This window comes from Equus przewalskii, chromosome 4, assembly GCF_037783145.1.
Source record: "Equus przewalskii isolate Varuska chromosome 4, EquPr2, whole genome shotgun sequence".
In the NCBI taxonomy this organism is placed as follows: domain Eukaryota; kingdom Metazoa; phylum Chordata; class Mammalia; order Perissodactyla; family Equidae; genus Equus; species Equus przewalskii.
Window position 1 is genome coordinate 39,244,549 of NC_091834.1, and position 22,796 is coordinate 39,267,344.

The 22,796-nt window shown below is 39.8% G+C and overlaps 1 protein-coding gene across 4 annotated transcripts in view; it reads left to right on the forward strand.

Annotated features, from left to right (window-relative positions):
* Nucleotides 1-22,796, forward strand: part of DYNC1I1 (dynein cytoplasmic 1 intermediate chain 1) — a 282,561-nt gene that overhangs the window by 13,232 nt on the left and 246,533 nt on the right. For all 4 annotated transcript variants that reach the window (XM_070615670.1, XM_070615669.1, XM_070615666.1 and 1 more), the window contains exon 2: nt 16,721-16,837. In XM_070615670.1, the coding sequence (XP_070471771.1) occupies nt 16,730-16,837 (108 nt within the window). In that variant the 5' untranslated portion in view covers nt 16,721-16,729. The remainder of the gene's footprint in view (nt 1-16,720; nt 16,838-22,796) is intronic.

Below are 22,796 nucleotides of genomic sequence, written 5' to 3' on the forward strand. Positions count from 1 at the left end.
TTCACACAACCCAATGCAAGTGTATGTCTTATATTGGGCCACAAACATTAAATGCCAACTTGCTGACTTGCCAGGAGAAACCTAACTTCCCATGGGATCACAGTGCCCTTGCTTATAGGTCAGTATTTTGAACTCTTCTGAGAACTTAGGTTATTTGGGGCTTTGTATCAGAGGTCTGAGCTGGGCACAGTTGGGACTGTACTAGCCTGATGGCATTAAGGGTAACCCTAAAGACTAACTCCAGAAGTAACATGGGCACTGAAAAATCAAGCAGGTGATCCAATTATGTAATAAATTCAAAATGGCCAGGAAGGGAGGCAGAATCTAGGTGTGGCAGTAATATGGCAATTGAGGACACCAGATCCCAGCAAAAGGGTTGAGAGGGTGGGTGAGGGAGCAGACCTAGGAGAATCCCAAAGCCCATGGAGCTTTGACCATTTTTATAGAGAACTAGGCTGAGGGAAGAGGAAGGGGCTCACTCAGGCACATTTTGAAGCCAGATTTGTTCATTCACTCGACAAACATTTATTGAGTATCTACTCTATACCAGTCACTATTCTAAGTATTGGCAATATATCCGTGAACAATATGGACAAAATCTCTGCCTTCAATGGAGCTTAAATTCTAGGAGGTGGGACAAACAATCAGAAATACTGAAATCTGTTATAGAACATGTTAGGTGAAGAAAAATAAGGCAGTGGAAAAGACCTGCTAATGCAGGTGCAGTGGGGAGAGTCGTTTGCCCTTTTAAAATAGGGTGGTCAAGGAAGGCCTCAATAAGAGGAAATTTCAACTGAGTTTTGAAGAAGCAAGTCATTCAGATATTTAGGGAAAAAAGTCTCTGAGGTGGGACTGTACCTGACGTGTTTGAGGTACAGCAAGGAAGCGTGTCTGGAGATGAGATCAGAAAAGTAATGGGGCTGGATCATGCGGGGCCACGGAGGCCAGTGTAGGACTTTGTCTTTTACTCTGAGATGGGAGCCATTGGAGAACTTTCTATAGAGAAATGACATGATTTGACTTGTGTTTTAAAGAATTACTGTTGCAGCTGAGAATAGACTGCAAGGGGGGCCAAGGGTAGAAATGAGGAGACCATTCAGGAGGCTTTTGCAATAATACAGATGAGAGATGATGGTGGCTTGGACAGGGTGATGGCAGGGGAGGTGGGGAAAAGTAGACAGATCCTGGAAATACTTGGAAAGTAGAGCATGAATAATTTGCTAACAGATCAGATGTAACAGAAACCAGGGATGACTCCAAGATGTTTGGCCTGAGTTAACTGGGATGCTGGAGTTGCCTTTAACTGAAGTGTGGGAGACTGAAGGTTGGATGTTCGTGGAGCCAGAGCATGGGGAGCAGTTGTCACAGCTGATGTTTCAAGATGGTGACTCTCCTAACAGATGTACAAGAAAGATGACGTCAGCTGGTCAGGCCGTCCTTTTCCCTGCACACAAAACCTGAAAAATTCACACCCCTTTTTTTGTCATTTCAGACTCCACTCTCCTTTAATTATAACAGTTTTTATAGTTGTTCACTACTAATTATGTGGTGGTTTTCCATTACATTTGGTCAATCCTAGCTGTGGTGTTTTGGTATTGTTGTCATCGTTTTGAAGTGGGAGATGTCGTGTGTTTTAAGATAAGGTCTATCTAGTTTAACTCTCAGAAAGTGATCATGCTATATTTCCATTACTTCCAAGTTTTTGGATAGTACCTACTATCCTCATCTCCCACCACCCCCTAATGTTGTCACTCAAATTGGGCAAATCACTTTTGTGTCTCCACTCTGCTACTTCCCGGGGCTGTGATTGGGTGGCAAAGCTTTAAATGCAGTGTTGTTCAATCAAGGAATGGTCAGGATTGGGGACAGCCTAACCAGAGTAGCAAAGGAGATGGATGTGTTCACGTAAGTTACTACTTACTTTGGATAATTTGTTACTCCTTAGCATGGTCTTGAAAATTGAAATGTAATTCTTCTTTCACTTCAATTCTTTCTGCCAAAATTGGTTTTCTTCCAAAGCTAATATATACAAGCCTATATCCTATTTTCACTCAAAGAGACAGATGGTTGAAACTGACTCTAGCTACATTTCTTTTTCAGTCTTGTTAAAAAATACACATGATTATCAGGAGAGTTTAAGCCTTTTAGGACTGGTTGAGAAATCTGTTCTGAATGCTACCTCATACCACTGAGTTATCCATTCATATACAGAATGCTGTGTGCTGGGCCAGGCTAGGGACCTTGCAGCCAAGCTTTTCAGATGGGTATTTGCTTTCTAAAAGGAATATAAAGGTTGTGCTGACGGGACAAATAGCAAATACCCAAATCCTAGGGTCAGTCAGCATTTTTGCTGACATGGGCTGCAGGAAATATATCATGGTCCTGCATTTTCTGGCAGTATTGATTTTCTACACCCTTATGGGCATACCAGGTAGCTGGAAAAGCACGTTAATCTTTGTAATTACATCCGCCTTGATGTGGTTGTGCCTTGAAGTATCCAGGGATTTATTTTGTGTTTTTTTCATTTTCTTTCTCTGGTAGGTTTAAACATAGAGCTGAGTTTGTTTTGGTCATTTACAGTAGAGCTTCCTGACCAGTGCTCTGCAAATGGATTATAGGTTACATGTATGCCCGAATGTTACCCTTTTTGCCCTCAGTGTAGTCAGAGCCCAGGTCAGTCTCCTGTGGTAGTGAACAGCTTTCTCTGTTCGCCCCAGCATGCTGTGCAAATATCATCGTGATCTATGGGTGTCATGTAATGCAAAATGTTGCCTGAGAAAGGACAAAGGTAGAGATAAATTTATAATTTAAAATTTACCAATTTTAGAATTGATGTACCCCAAGGTATTTCAAACTCTTTTAACTTCAACTAACAATAACAAATACTATTTAAACAAAACAACAAATATATGTATATCCAAAACAAGTTCTGTGAAACAATAGTTGCCCTTTCCATGTGCAGTGCATTTTAACAGTTCTAATCTGTCAATCACAAATATTGCTACTTGTGATACTAACTAACTTGATTTTGTAACTCACCAGTGGGTTGCAGCCCATGTTTAGAAAGACTGGTGTAGTGTGTATTACAAGCTAGGAATACATGATCTGGTCTCGTACTTGCTCAAATCCTTCCGTGTTTCCCTGTTGCTCACAAAGTTCAGACCCCTTTAAAGTATGGCCTAGCAGACCTTTGGCTGGAGGGCGACCAACCTGTCCAGGTTTGCCTGGGATTTTCCTGGTTTTAGCATTGGAAATCCTGCATCCAGAGAACCCCTTCACTTCTGTGCAAACTGGGATGGTCAGTCACCCAGCCTTTGGGATCTGATCTCTGGCTGCGTTTTCATCATCTTCCTCCATCTTCTTTGGTACTCAGTGCTCCATCAATATCAAATTACTTGTCCCACAGACTGTCCCTTCTCTTTCCTACCTCACCACCTTTGTCCATGCTTCCCTCTGCCTGGGATGCTATCTTCAGGTCTGATCTTCCTCCATGATGGTTTGTTAAGTCACCCACTCTGAGGAGCCTTCTCAGTGCCTTCTGGTGAGCACAGTAGTGTTCAGACTGCTTTGATTTATGGGATCTTTGGTAGCTCTTTGTTTTTCTCAGCTGTCTTCTTCTTCATCACCTGTAGAACAAACATGAGAAGGAAAGCTGCTGACATGAAGTGGGTGACTATGGCAAAGAAAGAATACAAAGGAAATGGAATAAACCAATATAAATGCTAAGGCCAATAGAGTGGGGTAAGGGAAGATGAGAAAAACGAAATACAGACATATGCACTGGTTAGGAGCAAGTGCTCCGGAGACTTGGGTTTGAATCTTGGCTTTTCATATGTCAAAGTTGTTGATTTGGGTATGAGTATAGAGCATGATGTTAGCAGGTCCCTTCTCTACATGTGTTTCTCTGCTCATCATAACTTCAACAGGAACTGCTGGTCCTTAAAATTAGGTAGGCTTAATTACAAATTCACAAGTATTTTGTAGTTAATTTGGGAGGATATTGAATTAAGTGGTTTTAAGATGTTGAGATATCTTAACATATTTTTAGAAGATTAAAACAAATCGACTATGTGAATATATTACTGATTTATATTGAGAAAATCTATTTTTATTTTATTGTTTAAGCATTAAAATTTTTCCTTTCCTTATTTTTGTTAATGTGCCTTGATTTTATCTCCTTTAGTATGATAGTTTAAATTTGCTCTTATTTGTGAGTCACAAAAAGGGCAGTTTGAATTTGCCTGTGTTCTTGATCAGGATAGAGGGCTCGCTTTAGGCAGGCCTGCTGTCCAGGGCTGACTTGATTTAACTTTGCTGCACAGAAAATCTGGCCCCTTTATAGAGAGAGCAGGCCTGGGACTCAGAGTCAAAGCTAAAAGTGGTCTTGTCTGAAGATTTGCTTGTTATCAGTCATTTTAAAGATCAGTCCCACAGGTTACCTGAGAGTTGTTTATTTTTAGACATGTTCATTTCTCATCTTAGCAACTCAGAGAAACAGCTTCAAGTGCAATAAATAGGTGGCTCTGTTCCAAAGCACTGATATTTTTATATCACTTTTAAAGAGAAAGCCCAGCTATCAGCATGATGATTTATCCTCAAGACATTTTGCACAGTAGATTCTAGATTGCTGAACTTGGTTGAGATAAACAAATTTGGTTGGTTGAGATAAACAATAGAGGCTGTCAATTATAAAGTGAACGGATTTTGCTAAATAATCCTTTTAGAGTCAGAAAACCAAGATTAAAAATGTAAACCAGGCAGGGAAAAATTATATGGTAGTGATTTAGGAAAAGATAGTTCAATGGATGAGGCAATGCTAGGATTACATGTTTTTTGCACATTTGTACTAATGGGTAAAACCATCAATTCCCACCCATGGGAATGGAAATAGATTGCATAATAAGAAAAGACGTCTCTGAGTTTGGTCATTTAAAAGCTTAGTGCACCAACATAATTTGTTGATAATTGGAAAATTCCTGACAGTGAAATTGTAGAAGATTTCACATTTCTATCTAATGGTTGTTTAGTAGTTCAAGAGACATTTCCCGAGTCCTCGCTCCCAGGCACTAGAAGTACAGAGATAGATTAGACCTAGTCCTTCCCTTTGAGGAGATTTCATCATAAAAGGAGGGAAGAATCACGTCAACAGAACATAGCCATGCAGTGAGGTACGTGTTCCAGCAGACATGCACAGGGTTCTCTAGGGCCAACAGGGAGGCATGCTCGGCCCAGGCTTGATGCCCTAGGAGGCCTTTCTGAAGGGGATGTGATTGAGCTGAGACAGAGAATAGGACTCATCAGGTAATGAATGGTGAGAAGAGCATTTCTGGAATTTGCAACGGTACAAAGGAAGGAAACAGCTTGATATATGCCAGTACCATGTGAATTAGGGAATGGAGGGATATGTGGATGGAGAGATGAGCAAGAAGAGCATTTATGTGCTTTGATAGGGAGTTGGGACAAATTTAGCAACTAAAAGGGAGTCACTGATGTGTTTTAGCAGGGGAATGTACTCATCAGGTTTGAGTGATGGAAGGCTCACACTGACAGTGTGGAGGATGTCGAGGATCAGTAGGGAGCAAGGTTAGCATGGAGACAAGAAGATCGGTTCAGAGAGTACTGCAGTGCTCAGATAAGCAATGTGAAGCCTGGCATTGGGCAGTGTGAATGGACATGGCTAGGCAAGGGCAAGCTTGGAAGTATTAGGTGGTAAAATTGAGAGGACTGGTGAAAATTGACTGGGAGGGTGTGGTGACTTCAAGGATTCTGGGGCTGATCAAGGAAAAGACAGGGCCACAGGTGGCAGCATTGCATGACATGCTTTATTGTGTGGTACTTGCATAGTATTGCGTGAGATGGGAGGTCTCTTACAGCAGGGGACCTTCCAGAGACAACAGCATGGGGCCACCACCCACGAAGGGAAGAGGGAATCAGAGAGCGAGGCCTTGTGTCTAAGTGATGCGGCAAGGCTCCCCGCTGGCTCTGGGTGAGAGAGCTCCAAAGGGCGGTGGCTTAAGGTCTCTTCTAGCCACAGGGTTTGTCTTATCTATAGTAGCAGATATTGGGTGCAGATTTGCAGGGTATGCAAAGCAGGTGGGCTCTAACTGGCTAAAAATATGCTTATTTGACCTATATTTAAAGCAACTGGATGGGTAGAAATTTGGTTTTGGCGCTGGAGAGCTTTGAGCTAATGGTCCTAGCCTGATGTGAAGAAGTAAACAACATGGGTGCCAATACACAGGGGCTGTCTTTAATCAATTTATATAACAGCAAGTGTTTATGGACTGCCCACTGTGTGCCCAATATGAGGCTGAGGAGCTACTGTGCAAGTTCCAAAGGAAGCTTATTGCATCACTGTCTGTGAAGAAGTCGTGCCTTTCCACGCGCTCCTTGAGAGTGCCCGTTTAGATGGAGAAGCTTCTTTCTCTTTGCCTCTAGGAGCACACGTGGGTAATCTCATACTATAAAAGGTGTGATGTGGTGGCCTTCTTTATTTGGCTTCTTTACCTCACACCTGGCTCAGGTGTAGCAAGTGCTAAATCCTTCCCGTCTGTTTTGGCCCAAGGTCAGATGTTTCTGTACGATCCTTTGTGCGAGGCCTCACTTCATTCTTCACTCCACTTTTCCTTGTGGTATTCCCCAGAGGCCTCCTGTCTCCTTTCTTCTGATTCTGCTTTCCAGTTCTTTTTCTGCCCTAATTCTTAGGAACTCAATGCCAAAATACTGCCCTCTAGTTGTCTACACTGTTCCATCTTTGGTTTTATGCACTTTCAAGGATACTGCTTGAAATGCTTATTTCCTGAGGACTCTTGATATCATCTAAGTGTTTTCTGGGGGAAGATACTTGAAGATATGAATGACTGCTTTCTCTTAATTGAGGAACAATTCCTTTTCCTAAGAGAAGTATGTTGAGTCTCTAAATTGGTGAAATGCACTGTAGGGGTCAGAAATAACTCAAAATTGTCCAGAACTTTTTGGCGAAGATGACAATGGCTTGTGTGTCCTTTAAGTTTTAAGGGCTCTCATCGCTAGTCTGTTAACTAGATGAGAGGGCAGATACTGTATGGATTGATTTTTCTCTCTAGCATAATGGGCCTCTGTGCTGAGTGCTTGAGAGTCTATCCTGTTTAATGTGCTGCAATTGCCAATGCTCGAGTTACAGCTTCAGCAGTACAGCTTGGGTAGCTCAGAATCAGGAAGCAGTGAAAGTAGGACTAGAGACAATATGCAGACACAACAATCTTAAATATAGCTCACACATCCAACAAGAGAGATACTGAAGGCTTAATTTAAAAATATTGCCTGATTTCCTAGTCAAGAACTAACCCAATATGAATAAAATTAAGAGGAGCCTGGAAAAATCAACATAGGTGTTTAACTGTATTCTGTACTGAGATTTTTTTCTCCCCTCAAACGTTAGTTCTCTATTGACATAAATAGGTCTTTCATATGCAGATGAAACTCTTTCAGGGCTTGTGACTCCCCAGTAGAACTGTATTGGCTTTGGTGGTGAGGTCGGAATTTCAGAGGTGAAGCCTTTTCTCCTGGTGTCAGCTCTCCCGTGCAATTTACGTTTACTGCCACCAGGTGGTGAGAGAGAGTGATTGCAAGATTGGACTGGAAGCAGACTGATCAGGATCCACCGTGAAAGCCTTTTGTTTAAGAGCTTTCTTTTGACTAAAAAGAGTAAAATCTTGAATAAGTAAACACTGAACGAGAAGATTATTTAGTAAAAGTATTCAAGGATAAGGAGATCTGGTGTTTCCGGTTCTGACCCCTCCACTTAATGGTTGCGAACTTAGATAAGTGCATCTCAGTTTCCTTATTTATGGGTAAAATACTGGTACTGGCTTATATAATCTTTGGAGTTCTTGTCCTGTAACAAACATGTTTAACTGTAATTGTTAATACAGCAAAATTAAAAGAACACAAGAATAACTTTTCACGTAACAGAGAAGTATCCATTTTATTAACAACCGTCAAAGGCCCGTTTTTGTGTGTGTGTGTAGAGCGGGAGAAGAAGAATGGGGGCTGAGAGGATTCTCAGTTTGTTTGGCAGAGGCGAGTGAGAAATGAGAAATCTTCCACATGTAGTTTTATAGAACCTTTTCTTCAATACCTCACTCTTTCCCCAACTCCAGTTTTCCTTATGCCAGATCCAGAAATCTTAGATCTTCCTGGTATTTCTAAATCATTACAGTTATATATTTCTAAATCATTATAGTTTCTTACTCAATCTGAATTTTCTGTGTGCAATGATTTTACTGCTGTGTCTTTTGCTTTTTCTTTCCTGCAAAAGAAAGAGCTCTAAGCCCCTCTGGTAAGATTACTTATCTAAACACTTAGCAAAATTTTGTTAAGTAAACGTCTCTATAGGCTTTAGTATCAACTCCGTCTTATCAGAAGTAGGTTAAGTGTGGTTTGAGGATCCCTGGGCATGCCAAGACGTGTTCAGGGATCTGTCAGGTCAAAACTATTTTCTTAATGATGCTTAAATGTTATTTGTCTTTTTCACCGTATTGACATTTGCAATGATGGTATGAAAGCAATGGTGGGTAAGACTGCCAGTACTTTAGCAAGAATTGGGACAGTGGCACCAAACTATGCTAGTAATGGCATCAAACTTCACTGCCACACACCCGCAGTTTAAAAAAACAATTTCACTTAAGAATGTCCTTCATGAAGCAGAAAAAAATATTAATTATATCAAGTCTGTACCCTTGAACATGTCTTTACTAAGTGGCAAATGGGAACACGTTTAAGGCACTTCTGCTGCCAACCAAAGTTCAGTGGTTGCCTCGAGGAGAGCATTTGTGCAATATTTTGAGTCTTGAGCTGACCTAGCTGTCTTTTTTCATGAAACACTATTTTTTATTTGAAAGGACAATTCATGGAAAACTATAGTTATTCAGTCTTGGGTATTTAGCAGAAATTTTCTCAAAAATTAATGCATGGGCTTGTCACTTCAAGAACACAGTTGACAATATTTGTTGCTAATGATAAAATTTGAGCTTTCAAGCAAAAATTGGAACTTTGGAAAACTTATGTCTGCACCATGAGCTTTACCATACTGAAAGACTTTTCTGAAGAGTATAGTAGTGATATTATGAAATTCTGTTTTTGGATATTGTACAGTAAAATGTGTCAGCGTTTGAGAAGTCTGCATAATTTTCTAAATAACCAAGGCATGATGTTTTAAAATCCTGCATGGATAGTCTTAGGTGCAGTGGCATGATGGATAAAATCGTACATACATAAAAGGTTCATTCGAACTTTGAGATAGACCAGTGGATTTTAATGTAGCAGCGTGCAAAAAGTTCATTGATTGATGTGGCTTCATATTCACATTGCAACTGAACTTTAAGAAACTGTCATTTGTTGATTTTGGTGTCATATCGAAGAATATCCAGTTACCTCAAGAGGCTATTCAAATACTACTCCTTTTTCAGAATATATATTTACGTGAGACCAGATTTTCTCACATGCTAAATAGCATATCCCAGCAGACTGACTGCAGAAACAGCTATAAGAATCCACTTGAATTCTATTAAGCTGGATATTGAAGAGATATGTGAAAATGTAGAAGAATTACGCTCTTCTTGCTGTTATTTTTGTCTTGGAAAGTATGGCTATTTTTTCATAAAAATTTTATGTTAACAAGTAAGAAGTTTATTGTTGTTATTTTAAAATGAATTATTAAATAAATATTTAAAGTTTTATCAGTTTTAATTTTTAATGTGGTTAATGTTAATAGATGTAGCCCATATAAACAAAGGCTCCTTGAGGTCACTGATAATTTTAAGAGTATCAAGGGATGCTGAGACCAAACATTTGAGAACTGCTCATCTAAAGTCTAAGTAGACAAAGCCAGGGTGCCTTCCTACTATGAGACAGATTTTATTTAAAATTTGTTTTCACATTGTACTGACAGCTGTAAAAATTTAGCACGTAACCCTCCCACATCTTTCACCAGCCATCTCCTTCCTGAAACTTCTATAACCCTCTTTTTGTTGACAGTGAGATGTAGGTGTAAAAATGGGCTAATGATTGTGGTCCATGTCATTCCTTGGCCTCCCATCCAAGTGAAAGGAGGCAGCTGTATTGTCTGAGAAGCAGGCAGGTGAACTGAGGTTGTGAAAGATCAGATTTCTTGTGCGTACCTAGTGGCAGATGAAAAGTTCAATAGCTGATAGTGAAGAGCTGACAAGAGCAATTGTTTCCAGGCAGGAAAAGAGAATTTGTTTCTGGGTATTTTTTTCAGTGAGTCTGGCAACAGCTGGGCAATGATTTAAATCTCCTAGAATTCTGACTTTAAGCTTAAAAATACATTTACATATGCCAGCATTAGAAATGGAATTTCCAGCTGCTGCCAACTTAGACAACTGAGAGGAAATAGAGATCTATATTGTTCAAAAGCTAAGCCTCAGGAGGGTCTATTACTTGGCAGCTGTGTAAACAGGACTAAGCCCTTTGTTTCGCCTCTGTTAGATACTTGCTTCTAAACAGGACCAAACCATGCCATGACAGTATGTACAGAAATGAAAATGTAGACAGTAGGTCTCATTGTTGGGTTCAAGAAAAGCTGCACATTTTCCTTTCTTTATGGATGTCTGTGGACATAGGAAACGTGAAGATGATGCAAGGTTAACTGAGAAGACAAGGGCAGGTGTGAAAATGACTTTTGTTTCTTTATTCCTCAGTGTCCATGTTTTTTTCTCTCAGGTTTTCCTCCTTCCTTCGTCTCCCCCATTCTTTCCTCTAAGATTAAGACTTAGGCCCATGAACCACTTCTATGATGGAAAAGCAGCAGTGACCCTCCTTGTAACTAACTTAACTAAAGAGGAAACCATTTCTCCCTGTGCCTCTCCATCCTCTGGAGGAAGTGGGTAAGGTTGGGGAAGATGCCTACCTGGGACAGCTTGATATGTAATTCCTATGTTCAACAGAAACTTGAGAAGAATTTTACTACTAATAAGTGACCACACTTAATTTTTTACAATATTTTTTTCTTTGAGCCACACCTTTTTTTAACCATATGCCTTCTATTTTATAACCCATTTAGACTGAGAAGCTCCTTCTGTTCGCTGTGAGGTACGTTAAAATCTCGAGGAGCACAGATTGGGTTTTCTCTCTCTGCTTGTATTGCCATTGAATCAGTAACATGCTATACTTAATGTATTTCTCACTGTAACTTTTTTTATGTCTTATTTATTTATTTTATTGAGGTATAATTGATACACAACATTATTTTAGTTTCAAGTTTACAACATAATGATCTGATGTTTGTATATATTGCAAAATGATCACTGCAATGTCTAGTTACCATTTGTCACCCTACATAGTTACAGAATTTTTTTTTTCTTGTGATGAGAACTTTTAAGACCTACTCTCTGAGTAACTTTCAAATATGCAATCCGGTATTATTAACTATAGTTGCCATACTGTGCATGCATCCCCATGATGTATACATTTTATAACTGAAAGTTTGTACACTTTGACTCTCTTTACCCATTTTACCTATCCCCTACCCCCACTTCTGGTGACCACCAGTCTGTTCTCTCTATCTATGAGCTTGGGTGGTTTTTTTCTTTTTAGGTTTAGATCATTTTTAAGTGATTATACTGAACTCTGATGACTTCAGTTATTGAATTAGGGTAGAAGTAGTGAAGGGGGAAAGACTTGCAGGGTGAAAAATAACAGTAATAATAATAATAGTAGAAAAAGAGGAGGAGGAGGAAGTGGGGGTGGGGAGAAAGAGGAGGACGAAGAGAAACAATTTTCTTAGCTGTTTAATATACGCCAGGCACGATTCTAAGCTCTTTATTTATATTGAGTTGCTTACTTGGATCAAAAGGATGGTAGTTTACTGGGATCAGAGATGGACTGAAACAAAAGTTGTGAGAACTGGGACATTGGGAAGATGGGGGGAGATGAGTTGTGAAACAAAGGGATAAAGGGTAAACCAGGGATAAAAGGAGAAATCAGAAGTAGGGAGTTGAAATTTGAAAAAAGTTATGGGGGTTGGGGATTGGTGTGTGGAATCCACGGTGAATGGAGTAGGTGATTTGAATTTTGGGATATCTGTTGTCAGGTGGGGGTAATTTGGAAGACAAGGAAAGAAAGGAGGTGAAATGGAATCGTGCTCAGTGAGAATAAAATTGGAGAATTTGCAGGAGAGCAAGAGCTCAGGATGCAGACGTCAGAGGAGGTAGGAGGCATGAACTGGGCAAATTAAGGTGGGTTGTAAGAGAGTGCGGGCAAGAGGAATCCCACCAATGGAACACTAATTCAGAATACGGGTCTCTGCTATGAGGAGAGGTGAGCAGGCATCATAAACATTCATCAACTGACCCTGGAAGGGATGGAGCTGGGGTGAGCCTGAGCTGTAATTATTCCTAAGCCAGGGTAGAGTTAAGCCATGATTGGCTGGTGGGTGGTTGATGATCAGACAGGGAGGAGTAGGTTGATGACCAGACAGGCAGGAGACTTACACTCAGAGGCACTTTGGATTTATCTACTTTACTCCTTACCATTTTTACATGAAAGAGACCAACTTTTTATGTGTATGAAGTAAGTGGGCAATAATTAGCAGCAGGTGGCTCTGACTCTTATTTTCTAAACTGAGAGCATCAGAATAGCCTTTGCAGTGACCTACATTAGCCACAGGAAGCTCTATAACTCATGTTCCCCATGCTTTGCTCCTCAATTTGCTTTGTTTGATGTCCAGGGAGATTTAGTGGGTCAGACTGGCAAACCCCTTGGGAAAGCCTGTGGAGTTCAGTGCTGCCTCTGCATTTAATGCCACCATTTCAGCCATGTCACTATGTGTAGAGGCCCATTCATTTACTCTAATGGGTACTTTCCAAACCCTTTATGAGGCATTCTCTTGAGATTTCTTATTCTCCTAGGGGTTGATGCAAAGTGTCTATTTTGGAGTAGATCCAAAAAATCAATAAGTGGAACGTACTCTACAGCTGTCTTTTACCATTGTGGCTCTGCTACTTTTAAAAAGCGAAGTGTGTTATTTGAAACATCACAACTTAATATATATATTTGAAAGTTTCCTTGGTGTTTTTTTTGTTTATTTCAAAAATATTGGCTCTATGGCTTGTAACACAAACTTAAATGACCAACATTGTCAGACATATTTATCAGTTGTTGGAAGAACTTTGCCCTTTGCAGAAACATACTGAGAATACACCTTACTTCTCTCTTGTGAATGAACTTCTTCATGAGAAAATCACAACAAATACAGGTTGTTCTCATTACATGCTTTGCTCCTTCGTGACAGCAATATATAGCTGAAGTTGTGCCAGGCCCTTTTGATAGACTGGGGAAAGGTAGGAAAAAATTGAGGAAATGTGGAGGAGAGGGAACCTTTTCAGAGTTTTCTGCCTGCTTTCAGCATGGAATGACACAATTATTGCTTTAACAGTGATTTTTCTGATTGGACGTTTCCTTTTTTAGTGAATATTTTCCCTTATATTATTTTTGAAAAATCGTGTCTTAACATTGAATGTCAGCAAAGAATATACTGTCAACCTAATGAAGAGCCCCCTTCTTACATGAGCCCTCTCCAATACCCTTGGAAGGATCCTAGAAATGTGTTCACATGGTCATTTAGTTTTTGACAGAAGAAAAATGTCAAAAACATAAATCAGATTGGCCCCCATTGGGGAAGAGTATATGTAACTTCTCAGATGGCTTCTGGAATTAGGTTGTTATTTTCTCCTGCCAGGATTTTTGCTCATTGGTGTTGAAAATTATTGGCAAACAGTATTTTAGTGATAAACTTGACTTTTGTCAGTTCTATGGCTTCTCTTTAAAAAGAAAATCAGAAGGTCTAACTGCTTAGATTCATATTCTTCCATGTCAGCTGTCAGGTGGAGCTGAGGAGAGCTGCCTCCTTCAAGAATGATGTTTCTTCCCTGGCTGGCCTCAGTCACTGCTTTGCTCCCTCGTGTTATCTGCCTGGTTCCTGTGGGACTTTGAATTTGTGACTCAGGTTTAAACAGTCCTTTCTAAGTGGATGACTCTGAACTCTATCCACAGCTCCAGTCCCCATCCAACTTCTCATCCTGTCTGTAGTATTGTACCTATGCATTCTTTCTTCCCAGAAGTCCCGTTGACGTCCAAATTATGACATGCTGGAAGTTTTTGCATTGTCTCCTCCTTTGCCTTCTCTTCCCAACTTCACTGCCATCCTCTTTACTCTCTCAAAGTTGAATTGTTACTGAATCTTTCTCTTTTGCTTCCATATCTAAAGGCTACCAAGAGTTATTTCTTCCTTCTTGACTGTGCTTTTGTTAGTCCACATTCCGTACATTCTGTCTCTACAGTCACCCGCCATCCCAGTGCAGGTGCAGTCGATCCAGATAGATGGTGGCACCAGCCTCCCAGCAGCTTGCCTTATTTCTAGTTTCTGCTTCTATCTGTTTTCTAGGCAGGGACAAGAATAGGCTTAAGCAAATTCCGTTTTCATTTTGTCACTTCCCCTTTTAGAAAGCTGCTATGATTTCCCATCCTTCAGTATACCAAGTGGAACTCACTTTTCTGTTTTCCAAAGGCTTCACCAATTGCCTCCACATATGCATTCTTACCAACTAATGTTTATATTTCTTGACTTCATTTCATTCACATCTCTTGTACTCAGCCTGCTGGTTCCCTCTTCGACAGGTCTTTGCTTAGCCGTATCTTTGCTTCCTTTGTTAGTTCCTGACCTCATTTGATATCCAGTTCAAATTCCACCCCTTGCTCAAAGCTCACAGTCACCCACCCAAGTACCAGATCTTGGTTATTCTTTTGCTCTGCATTCCTTCTGAACTTGTACATTGGGGATCAGCAGAGTGTAGTAGTTCAGAGCATGAACATGCTTGAATTTAGGTTCTGCCAGGTATTGACTATGCAGTTGTAGGTATTGCTGAGCCTCCTTTATCTGCATTGCAAAAAAGACATTAATATTAATACCAGTCTCCTTGTGTTGTTGTGATTAAATGCAAAAATAAATGTAAAGTGACTGGCATTCAGTAATCAATATACCAATATCTTAGAGAACATCTCTGGCCACACCACCATGCCCACAAAGTTGCGTTATACACTCCTTGAAGGAAAGAATTTGGTTTTGCTCGTATTTGTACTCTGATGTCTAGGAGACTGCTTAGCACAGATTAAATATTCAACAAATATTTGTTGAAAAATTAAGACACAGTGTGGCCCTGAATGGCAGAGATTGATTATTGTGGTTATTGTTGTTATTATTTCACAAATCTTTGCCATTACACTGTGAGCAGGAATATGCATAGTAGAAACAGTACACTTCCCAACTGTGTATTCATCTGAAAGTGTGTCTTAGGATGACTATAGGGTCTTGATTACCTTCTAAAGACAATGGCAGGAAGTTTAAGGGATTTTCATTATTTTGTATTTTTTGGTTCTTTTTTGCCTTCACTCTATCATCTACTTAGGGATACATTATATGTTTATCATAGTTGCAGACAAATAACATGCAAATGAATACTCATGACATATGTGGTTAGTTTTGGGTTTTGTTTTTTTTACTTTATTTTAGGAATTTAGATCAGAAGGAATTCTTTATTTCTCAATGTTTCAATTTTCTTAGTTTCTAGTTGGGAACATAAAAGAGACAAATATAGTCATTGGTAATTGGTGAAAGTCTTCTCCAAACTCATTTTATTTGAAAATATTTCCCTCACCATTAACATTAAAATTAAATCTCATTCTTTGGGGCTGGCTTGGTGGTGCAGCAGTTAAGTGTGCACATTCCGCCTCAGGTGGCCTGGGGTTCACCAGTTTGGATCCTGCATGCAGGCCTACGCACCACTTGGCAAAAACCATGCTGTGGCAGACGTCCCACATATAAAGTAGAGGAAGATGGGCACGGATGTTAGCTCAGGGCCAGTCTTCCTCAGAAAAAAAGAAAGAAAGAAAGAAATTAAATCTCATTCAGATAAATTTTCCCAAGAACTTGCTATGGTGTTATCTTCTATTTTATTTGTTCACAAGCATCTTTTGCTTTGAAAAGGGGAAGTGCAAGGATAAGCAATATTGCATTCAGTATGCAAATGAAAGTTTTATAGAAATAGGGTTTTACTGGAGATGAAATTAATTGTGACAGTTCAGGAGGAGTTTTACAGAAAAAGAAGATTAACATGTTATGTCTTCAGTGGCTGTCTTCCCTGATGTATATAATGAAATGAAATCTCTATGTGCTCAAGCTTAGTGGAGGAATGTTTTTTGAGTCCATAGAAATTTAAGCAAGTTATGTCTCTAAGGGTTTATGACAGCGTATTTTCTTTTCTCAGTATGATGAGAAATTGGTCCATTATCATCTAAATTGGAAGTCATGATGATGGTTCTTTTTTGACTCTCTTATTTATTTTTTGTTTGTTTGTTAAAACAACTTCTACAGAAAATGAGTTGCTTGTTCTGAAGTAGGTTGCTATTATTCTTCAGACCAAAATAGACTATAATGTGATGTTTCTTCAAGTATTTATGTGTACCTAAAAGGCGATGATTTCATATAGCATGAGACCAGATGTAACTTAATTTGTTTCTTTGATTCTTTGACATAGGCTAACTAATGCAACTTGTTATTGCCAAAAAGTCATACTTTCAAGCTAGATTCCTTTTGAATGATTCTTGCAATGCTAATACAAAAAGGTTATTTTTATATATTCACTTTTTTTTCTTTTCCTCCAAGGAAACCAACATGTCTGACAAAAGTGACTTAAAAGCTGAGCTAGAGCGCAAAAAGCAGCGCTTAGCACAGATAAGAGAAGAGAAGAAACGGAAGGAAGAGGAGAGGAAAAGGAAAGAGGTAAATCCTGAGTGCTGGGGTGTTGTGGGAAAAAAGGAAAATCAGTTGTTTCTGAGGGGCTGGTCACATGGATAAAGAGATCCTCTAAAAGCATCCTTTTATGACACCTGAATAAAATGAGTGGATATCTACATACTTGGAGTGATAAGGTCATTGCCATCTGCTATGTGCTGGTCAGGCACCACCTAAATGGCACATAGCACTTGGTTCAGAGGTCCCCAAACCCACGTTCATCCCAAACTGGAATAGAATCCTGAAAGTGGTCTCTGCTATCTCTATTGTTAGAAATTCCTTAACTTTTCTGTCTCAATTTCCTACCCTTAATATAGGCGTAGTAATATGTTTATTTTGTGGGGTTATGAGGATTAAAAGAGTTAATCTTTTAAGCACTTAGTAGTACCTCGGCTATAGTTGATGCTTAATGTGTTAATTTTAAGAAAAAGTTTTTTAAAAAACTACCAGCCAGAATATTTTAGGAGAAAAATAGAAAATGATGCCAATGGATTTCCATGGTTTCCTATGTGGTTTATATTTTTCAGGTAAATAAGAATCCTAGGTCTGGTGAGGGGAAAGCTTCATTTCCCTCCCTTGTTGAGAGGGTGGATGGTGTAATAGTCTCTGGTCCATGGACATAGAATTATGACGTATTAAAGCCAGAAGAGATTCTAGAGACCTTCCATCAAAACCCCTCTTTATGCCAACAAAGCATCGGAAACCCAGAGGTGAAATATAGCTTTTCTGCCTGTCAGACCCAGGATCCAGGACTCGATTCCCAATTCAGTGTCTTGCTGTCATATCATGTTTTCTTCTACTATCTCAATCCAATAAATAATTTATTTTTAATTCTCCAATTTGTTGTGGAAATATAGAAATAGCTCACATCTTGTACAAAAACCAGATTCCAAAGATAGTTTTGAATAGTTTTCTAAGAAGGAAACTTTGCATATTGTGATATGCTTGTGTGTATTTTATAGAAACCAGAACTGCTTCCCTACTCAGAGTTTTTCTTTAAGGAAAAAGAGAATGTATTTTGATGCCTTACAATCTAAATATGTGTGTTTCATACTATAAGGGGGGGGGGACCAAAGTAACAGGTTTATAGCAATTATTTTCCAACAAAGTAAAGCATAATTGCAGTTGCATTTTCGCCTTCTGGCGTCTTGCATCTCTCCGTTCCATTACACTTTGATTGATGCTGTGGTTTATGTGTCCTTGTCAGGACACATAATGTTTTTGCCTTAGAGATCTTTGCTGTTCTATATGCAGCCTTTAAGTGAAGTGGAGGTGAGAACTGACAAGGAATGGTTATTCATTTCCATGCAAAGCCAAAAAAAGCATTAAGTTGTTATGCTTCCTTTCCTTCAAATGTCAACACTTACTGTAGTTTTAAAGCACCTGTTATCCTTTACTAATAACCAGTTTCCTTTTAAACTGACATTCTAATATCCAACTTGAATTTCATAGAATTACCACAAGATGCGATGTGATATGGGAAATTTGGTTCCAAATTATGCTGTCTGCTTCATCTTTGTCATTTTACACATTTGGGGGGAAATTACAGGCAAACAAGACTGATCGAAATAGGCCACCCTTTTTGCTTCTAAACCAAGCAGCTTTGCCTGATGGAGATTTGGCTTGTTACACAGCAGACAGACCCTGGGAGACTGGGGGCGGCAGGGGGTGGGGAATGTGGAACACCCGGACTCTAGACATTTCTGGGCCTCTACCTAATTCAGAATTAAAGTCGCATAGTCTTAGTTTCTTCATTTCTGACCTGACAGAGTGATTTAAGCCTGTGATATCCTGACCCTGCTCCATGGAATCCCATGGCAATGCAGAGTTCTAGTCTCTCATCTCAAAGTTTTTTATTCAAAAGACTCAAATGGGGCCAGATTTTGGGATCCACTGGACTACTCATCTTTGAGGTCTCTCCTGGCTTTCAGTCCTGACTCTCTGCAACCCATCTCCCCCCAAAAGATCTTTCCTCAGTTCAGTCTAAGCACCTTTTGTAGACTGCAATGGCTTGGTTTGTTTTGAGCACCCAGCGCTATAAAACACAGGGCAGTAAACTCAGCCATTATGGGCAGAGGCTTTTGAGTGGAACGTGGCTGGGAAACCTGGCTCTGCCCTTCGCAGAATGGCCTTGAGAGAGTATGGGACCTCTCTGAACCTGTTTTCCCGTCTGTAAAACGGGGAAAAGAGTGGTGCCTTCCTCGCGGAGTTCTGTGAGGATCAAAGGAAGTACTGTGGAACAGAGAAAGACACAAAGGAACTGGTCAGTAAGAAACAGCTGTTATTCTGCACCTGAGACTGGCTCCCAGGGTGGGAGAATGTGGCCCCTTAGAACGGCTACTTAGGTTTGTCAGGATCACTACCAGAAGGCCATTTTCCAAAAATGCCCCATTGTTGGAAGGGTTTTATAATTTAATGTCCTTAGTTTCCTAGGATTATAGCATTGTGTAGCTGAAAGAAACCTGGAAGTAAACTATTCTGATCCCTCTTTTTCAAATGCTGTTAGGCCCCAGAGTTCTAAGCCTTCCAGGTAGCCCCCTTTATCTCCAGTCACAGGAAGGACCCCGCTCTTCCAGCCAGTTATCCAAAGCAGAAACCTGCAGTCATTCTTTTACCACCCACTTCCCCAACTTACAATGATCATCAAGTCCTGGACAGACACATCAGCACTCTCTTTTCTCCCCCATTAAATCCACATTCCAGCCAGACTTAGCTACATATCGCGTTATGGGCCACAGTCTCTCTTGACGGGGAGTTTATGAATGTTCCCTTCCCTCTGCTTTCACTATTCTGTTAACTATGTGTCTGTCAGTTCTCATCTCAAATGTCGCTTCCCCCAGAAAGCCTTCTCTGATATCTTTCTCCACCCATAACTAGGTTAGTCTTGCACCCTATCCTTGACCTTGTCAAACTATTTCGCACCATTTACCTCTTCACTTGTCTTTCTCTCCTAATAGAGTGCAAGCTTTTGAAGACACAGTTATATGTTTTTCATTACTGAGTCAATGTCTAGCACAGATCCTGCCATGTAGTGGGCCTGCAATAAAGGATTATAGAATGAATGAATGAGTGAAAGAGTGAACACATGAACTAGTTAGGGCATGTCTAAGATGCTGGTCACAGACACCCTTTCCAAGAATCTGTAATTCTTTTCTGCAAATTTCCTTGGAAGATTCTGACTCTGAGTCTATCAGATGCTCCAGTCAACTGGCTACTGTCATTGACTCCTGAGTTTAAGATTTTCTAGTTTTTGTATTGTTTATAGAGAGTTAGAAATAGCCTTAACCTTATAGGTTTGATTTTTAACTTTATTTAGGCTTATATTTTAAATAAAACAAATTTAGAATAAAAAGGAAACAAAATGCTCTTTACTGTTAATCTGAGTGAGTGTTTTTGCTGGGGCTGAAAACTAGGGGGAATTAGGACCACCCAGGTTGATTGTCTCTACAGAATCCAGAAAACTGTGTACATGTATAAAATTACCACTCTCTGCTCCTTTGGATGTGAACTGCTTTTTGGTTGTGGTATTATGGATGAAATCTGATTATAAAATAAATATAGTGGCCACTATTTAAGACACAGACCCAATTTCATGAAAAATTGGCTTTAATGCAATGAGGTGTGCTTAATGGGGCCACCCTGAAGTTTCGTCCTGTTCTTGGCCTTCTGCCGAATTGCTGCAAGGTAGGATGGACAGAGGTTTCCTGGCCTGTCCTCACTTGTTCCTCTAATAACCATGGAACCATCTTTGGAAAAGTGAGTGACAGTTCTCAGCTGACAGGTTTTCTTTCTTTGATTATCCTCTCTGGGTCTCGGCTGTGACTACTCTTCACAAACAGAAATACCACTTGCTAGGAAAGACACCTAGCATCGTTTTAATTACTAGTACTGCAAAATCCCTCCTTATTGAATCGTTAAACTGTATTAGGATTCTGTAGTATTTACATGGGGAAAATAACAAGTTCCCTGTCTAGTACACTTGGTGTAACTGTCTTGGATGAGGTAACACTTTGTTTAGTTTAAGGTGCTAATTAGTAACAGGTAGGAACCCCTTTCATTTCCAACAAGCCCCAGTTACCTAATTTTGCATTTTTCATGGTCAACTTTGAGTGTTGATAGCTTTCCTAAGCTTCTGTTATGTCTAGGTGGACATTTGTCCTTATTAATATATGTCATTATATTGCCTGTTTCCTTAAGAATTAAAAAAGACGTAAGGCAGAGAATGAATTACAGAGGCACCTCATACTGTGGGCATGAAATTTTGGAGGTGGAGTTCAGGTGCACTATTTTTGCGCAATATCTGGTTATGCATGTTGATGTATAATTTACCTGCTAGTCTGTTTCTTGACTGCTTAATGATTGAAGTTAGAATACATTGAAAAATAACGAACAGATTCTGTGTCTTTCTGCATAGAACCTGCATGACAGAAAGTTTTAGAAAATGTGCCCTAAGTTATTTGAAAGGATAAGATTAGGCAGGTCTTTTTCTGTTCACTCTATTGAAGCTCCACTAGAACTCAGTTTCCTTACCGCTGGCACTCTGTTGTCCTTCAATAAGTTTTTGTTGAAAGAATGAGGAAAGGTTAAATATCTTTTTGTTGTTGCTAGACTGTAGAAATGGCTTTGTTGTGAGCAGTGGGTCACTGGAAGTTTAGGTGACTCCTTCCAACAGGGATGTTGTAAAGGGGTTTCCTGATGGGGTACAGTCGGTGGAAATTGGCCTGAGTGATGTGTAATTCTAAGATTCTATAGCTGTGGAATAGCAGTTACCAAAGGCAGATATTCCTTCATTCATGCAACACATGTTTTATTGAGCATCTACTATGTGTCAGGCCGTGATCTAGATGTCAGGAAATAGTGGTGAACAAAATAAACATGGATCTCCTCTCCATAAAGCTGACAGTCCAGTTACGGCTTAACTCGTCACGTAAAACCCTACTACTCCACATGGCTCCCTAGGGGGAATTTTGCTTATGTTAGTTTCTTCATTTGTATTTCAGCTGCTGCTATGGTAATTCTCTTTTCTTTCGTGTCTCCTCTTTTCCTTCCATCCTTCTTTTAACTTTACGATATGTGGATGTTAATGGAGATCCTCATTCTGCTGGTTTCATTTTTCTCATCTTGGTTCTATCTTTCCCTCTGTTGTACGCATAAACTTTGGAACTTGTTTTAGTAGCTTAAATGTTAAAATTGGAAAAGAACGTGAACTTTGCTCTCTTCACTGAAAGAGATTAAACTGCCATTTCAGAATTTTGGGTTACGTGAGAGTGCCTGAAATCCTCTAGTACTCTCTAATGGTTCTTATCAACCCCCATCACGGCAGTTTTCCCTCTAATGACAGATACACGTCAAAAATATGAGTGCGTATTAAGCCCAAGGAGAATAGTAACAGAAGTGTCAAGCCTAGAACTATGTGCATTTTACTTAGAATCAGTGTGTAGGTTACCATCTGGGAGTGAGTCAAAAGTTGCATGAACTCTGTCTGCTTTAGACGCCATGAAGTAAATTATGCTTCACTGCTTTGAAATGTACTCTGCGCTGCTGAAGGAGGTAATATGCCTCTTAGGGTGCCCAACTTGTCCCTGGGGAGGAAGGTATGTCTGTTAACTGGATAATTGGTTTTTGACAAGCTTTAAGAGAGCTTCGCTTCTGCAATCTCACAAAGCTTTGTCGTGAGGTAGCTTGCACACCAAATAGGACGTTATCATGTTTCAGATGTGAGGCAAATGTCTCAAGTAGAAAGTGTGTTCTGAAAGAAACCTGAATGTTTAACTCCCCCAGGATCCCACCACAGACCTTCTTTAACCCTTATTTTGACTTGTCACCATCCTGTAAAAACACAAACTGGGCTTAGGATCTGACTCTAAGAGGCTCACGCAAGATGTATTTTTTTAATAGAATTTGGGAAAAGAACTTCTCCTAAATGATGTTTTGTTCTATATTTCTC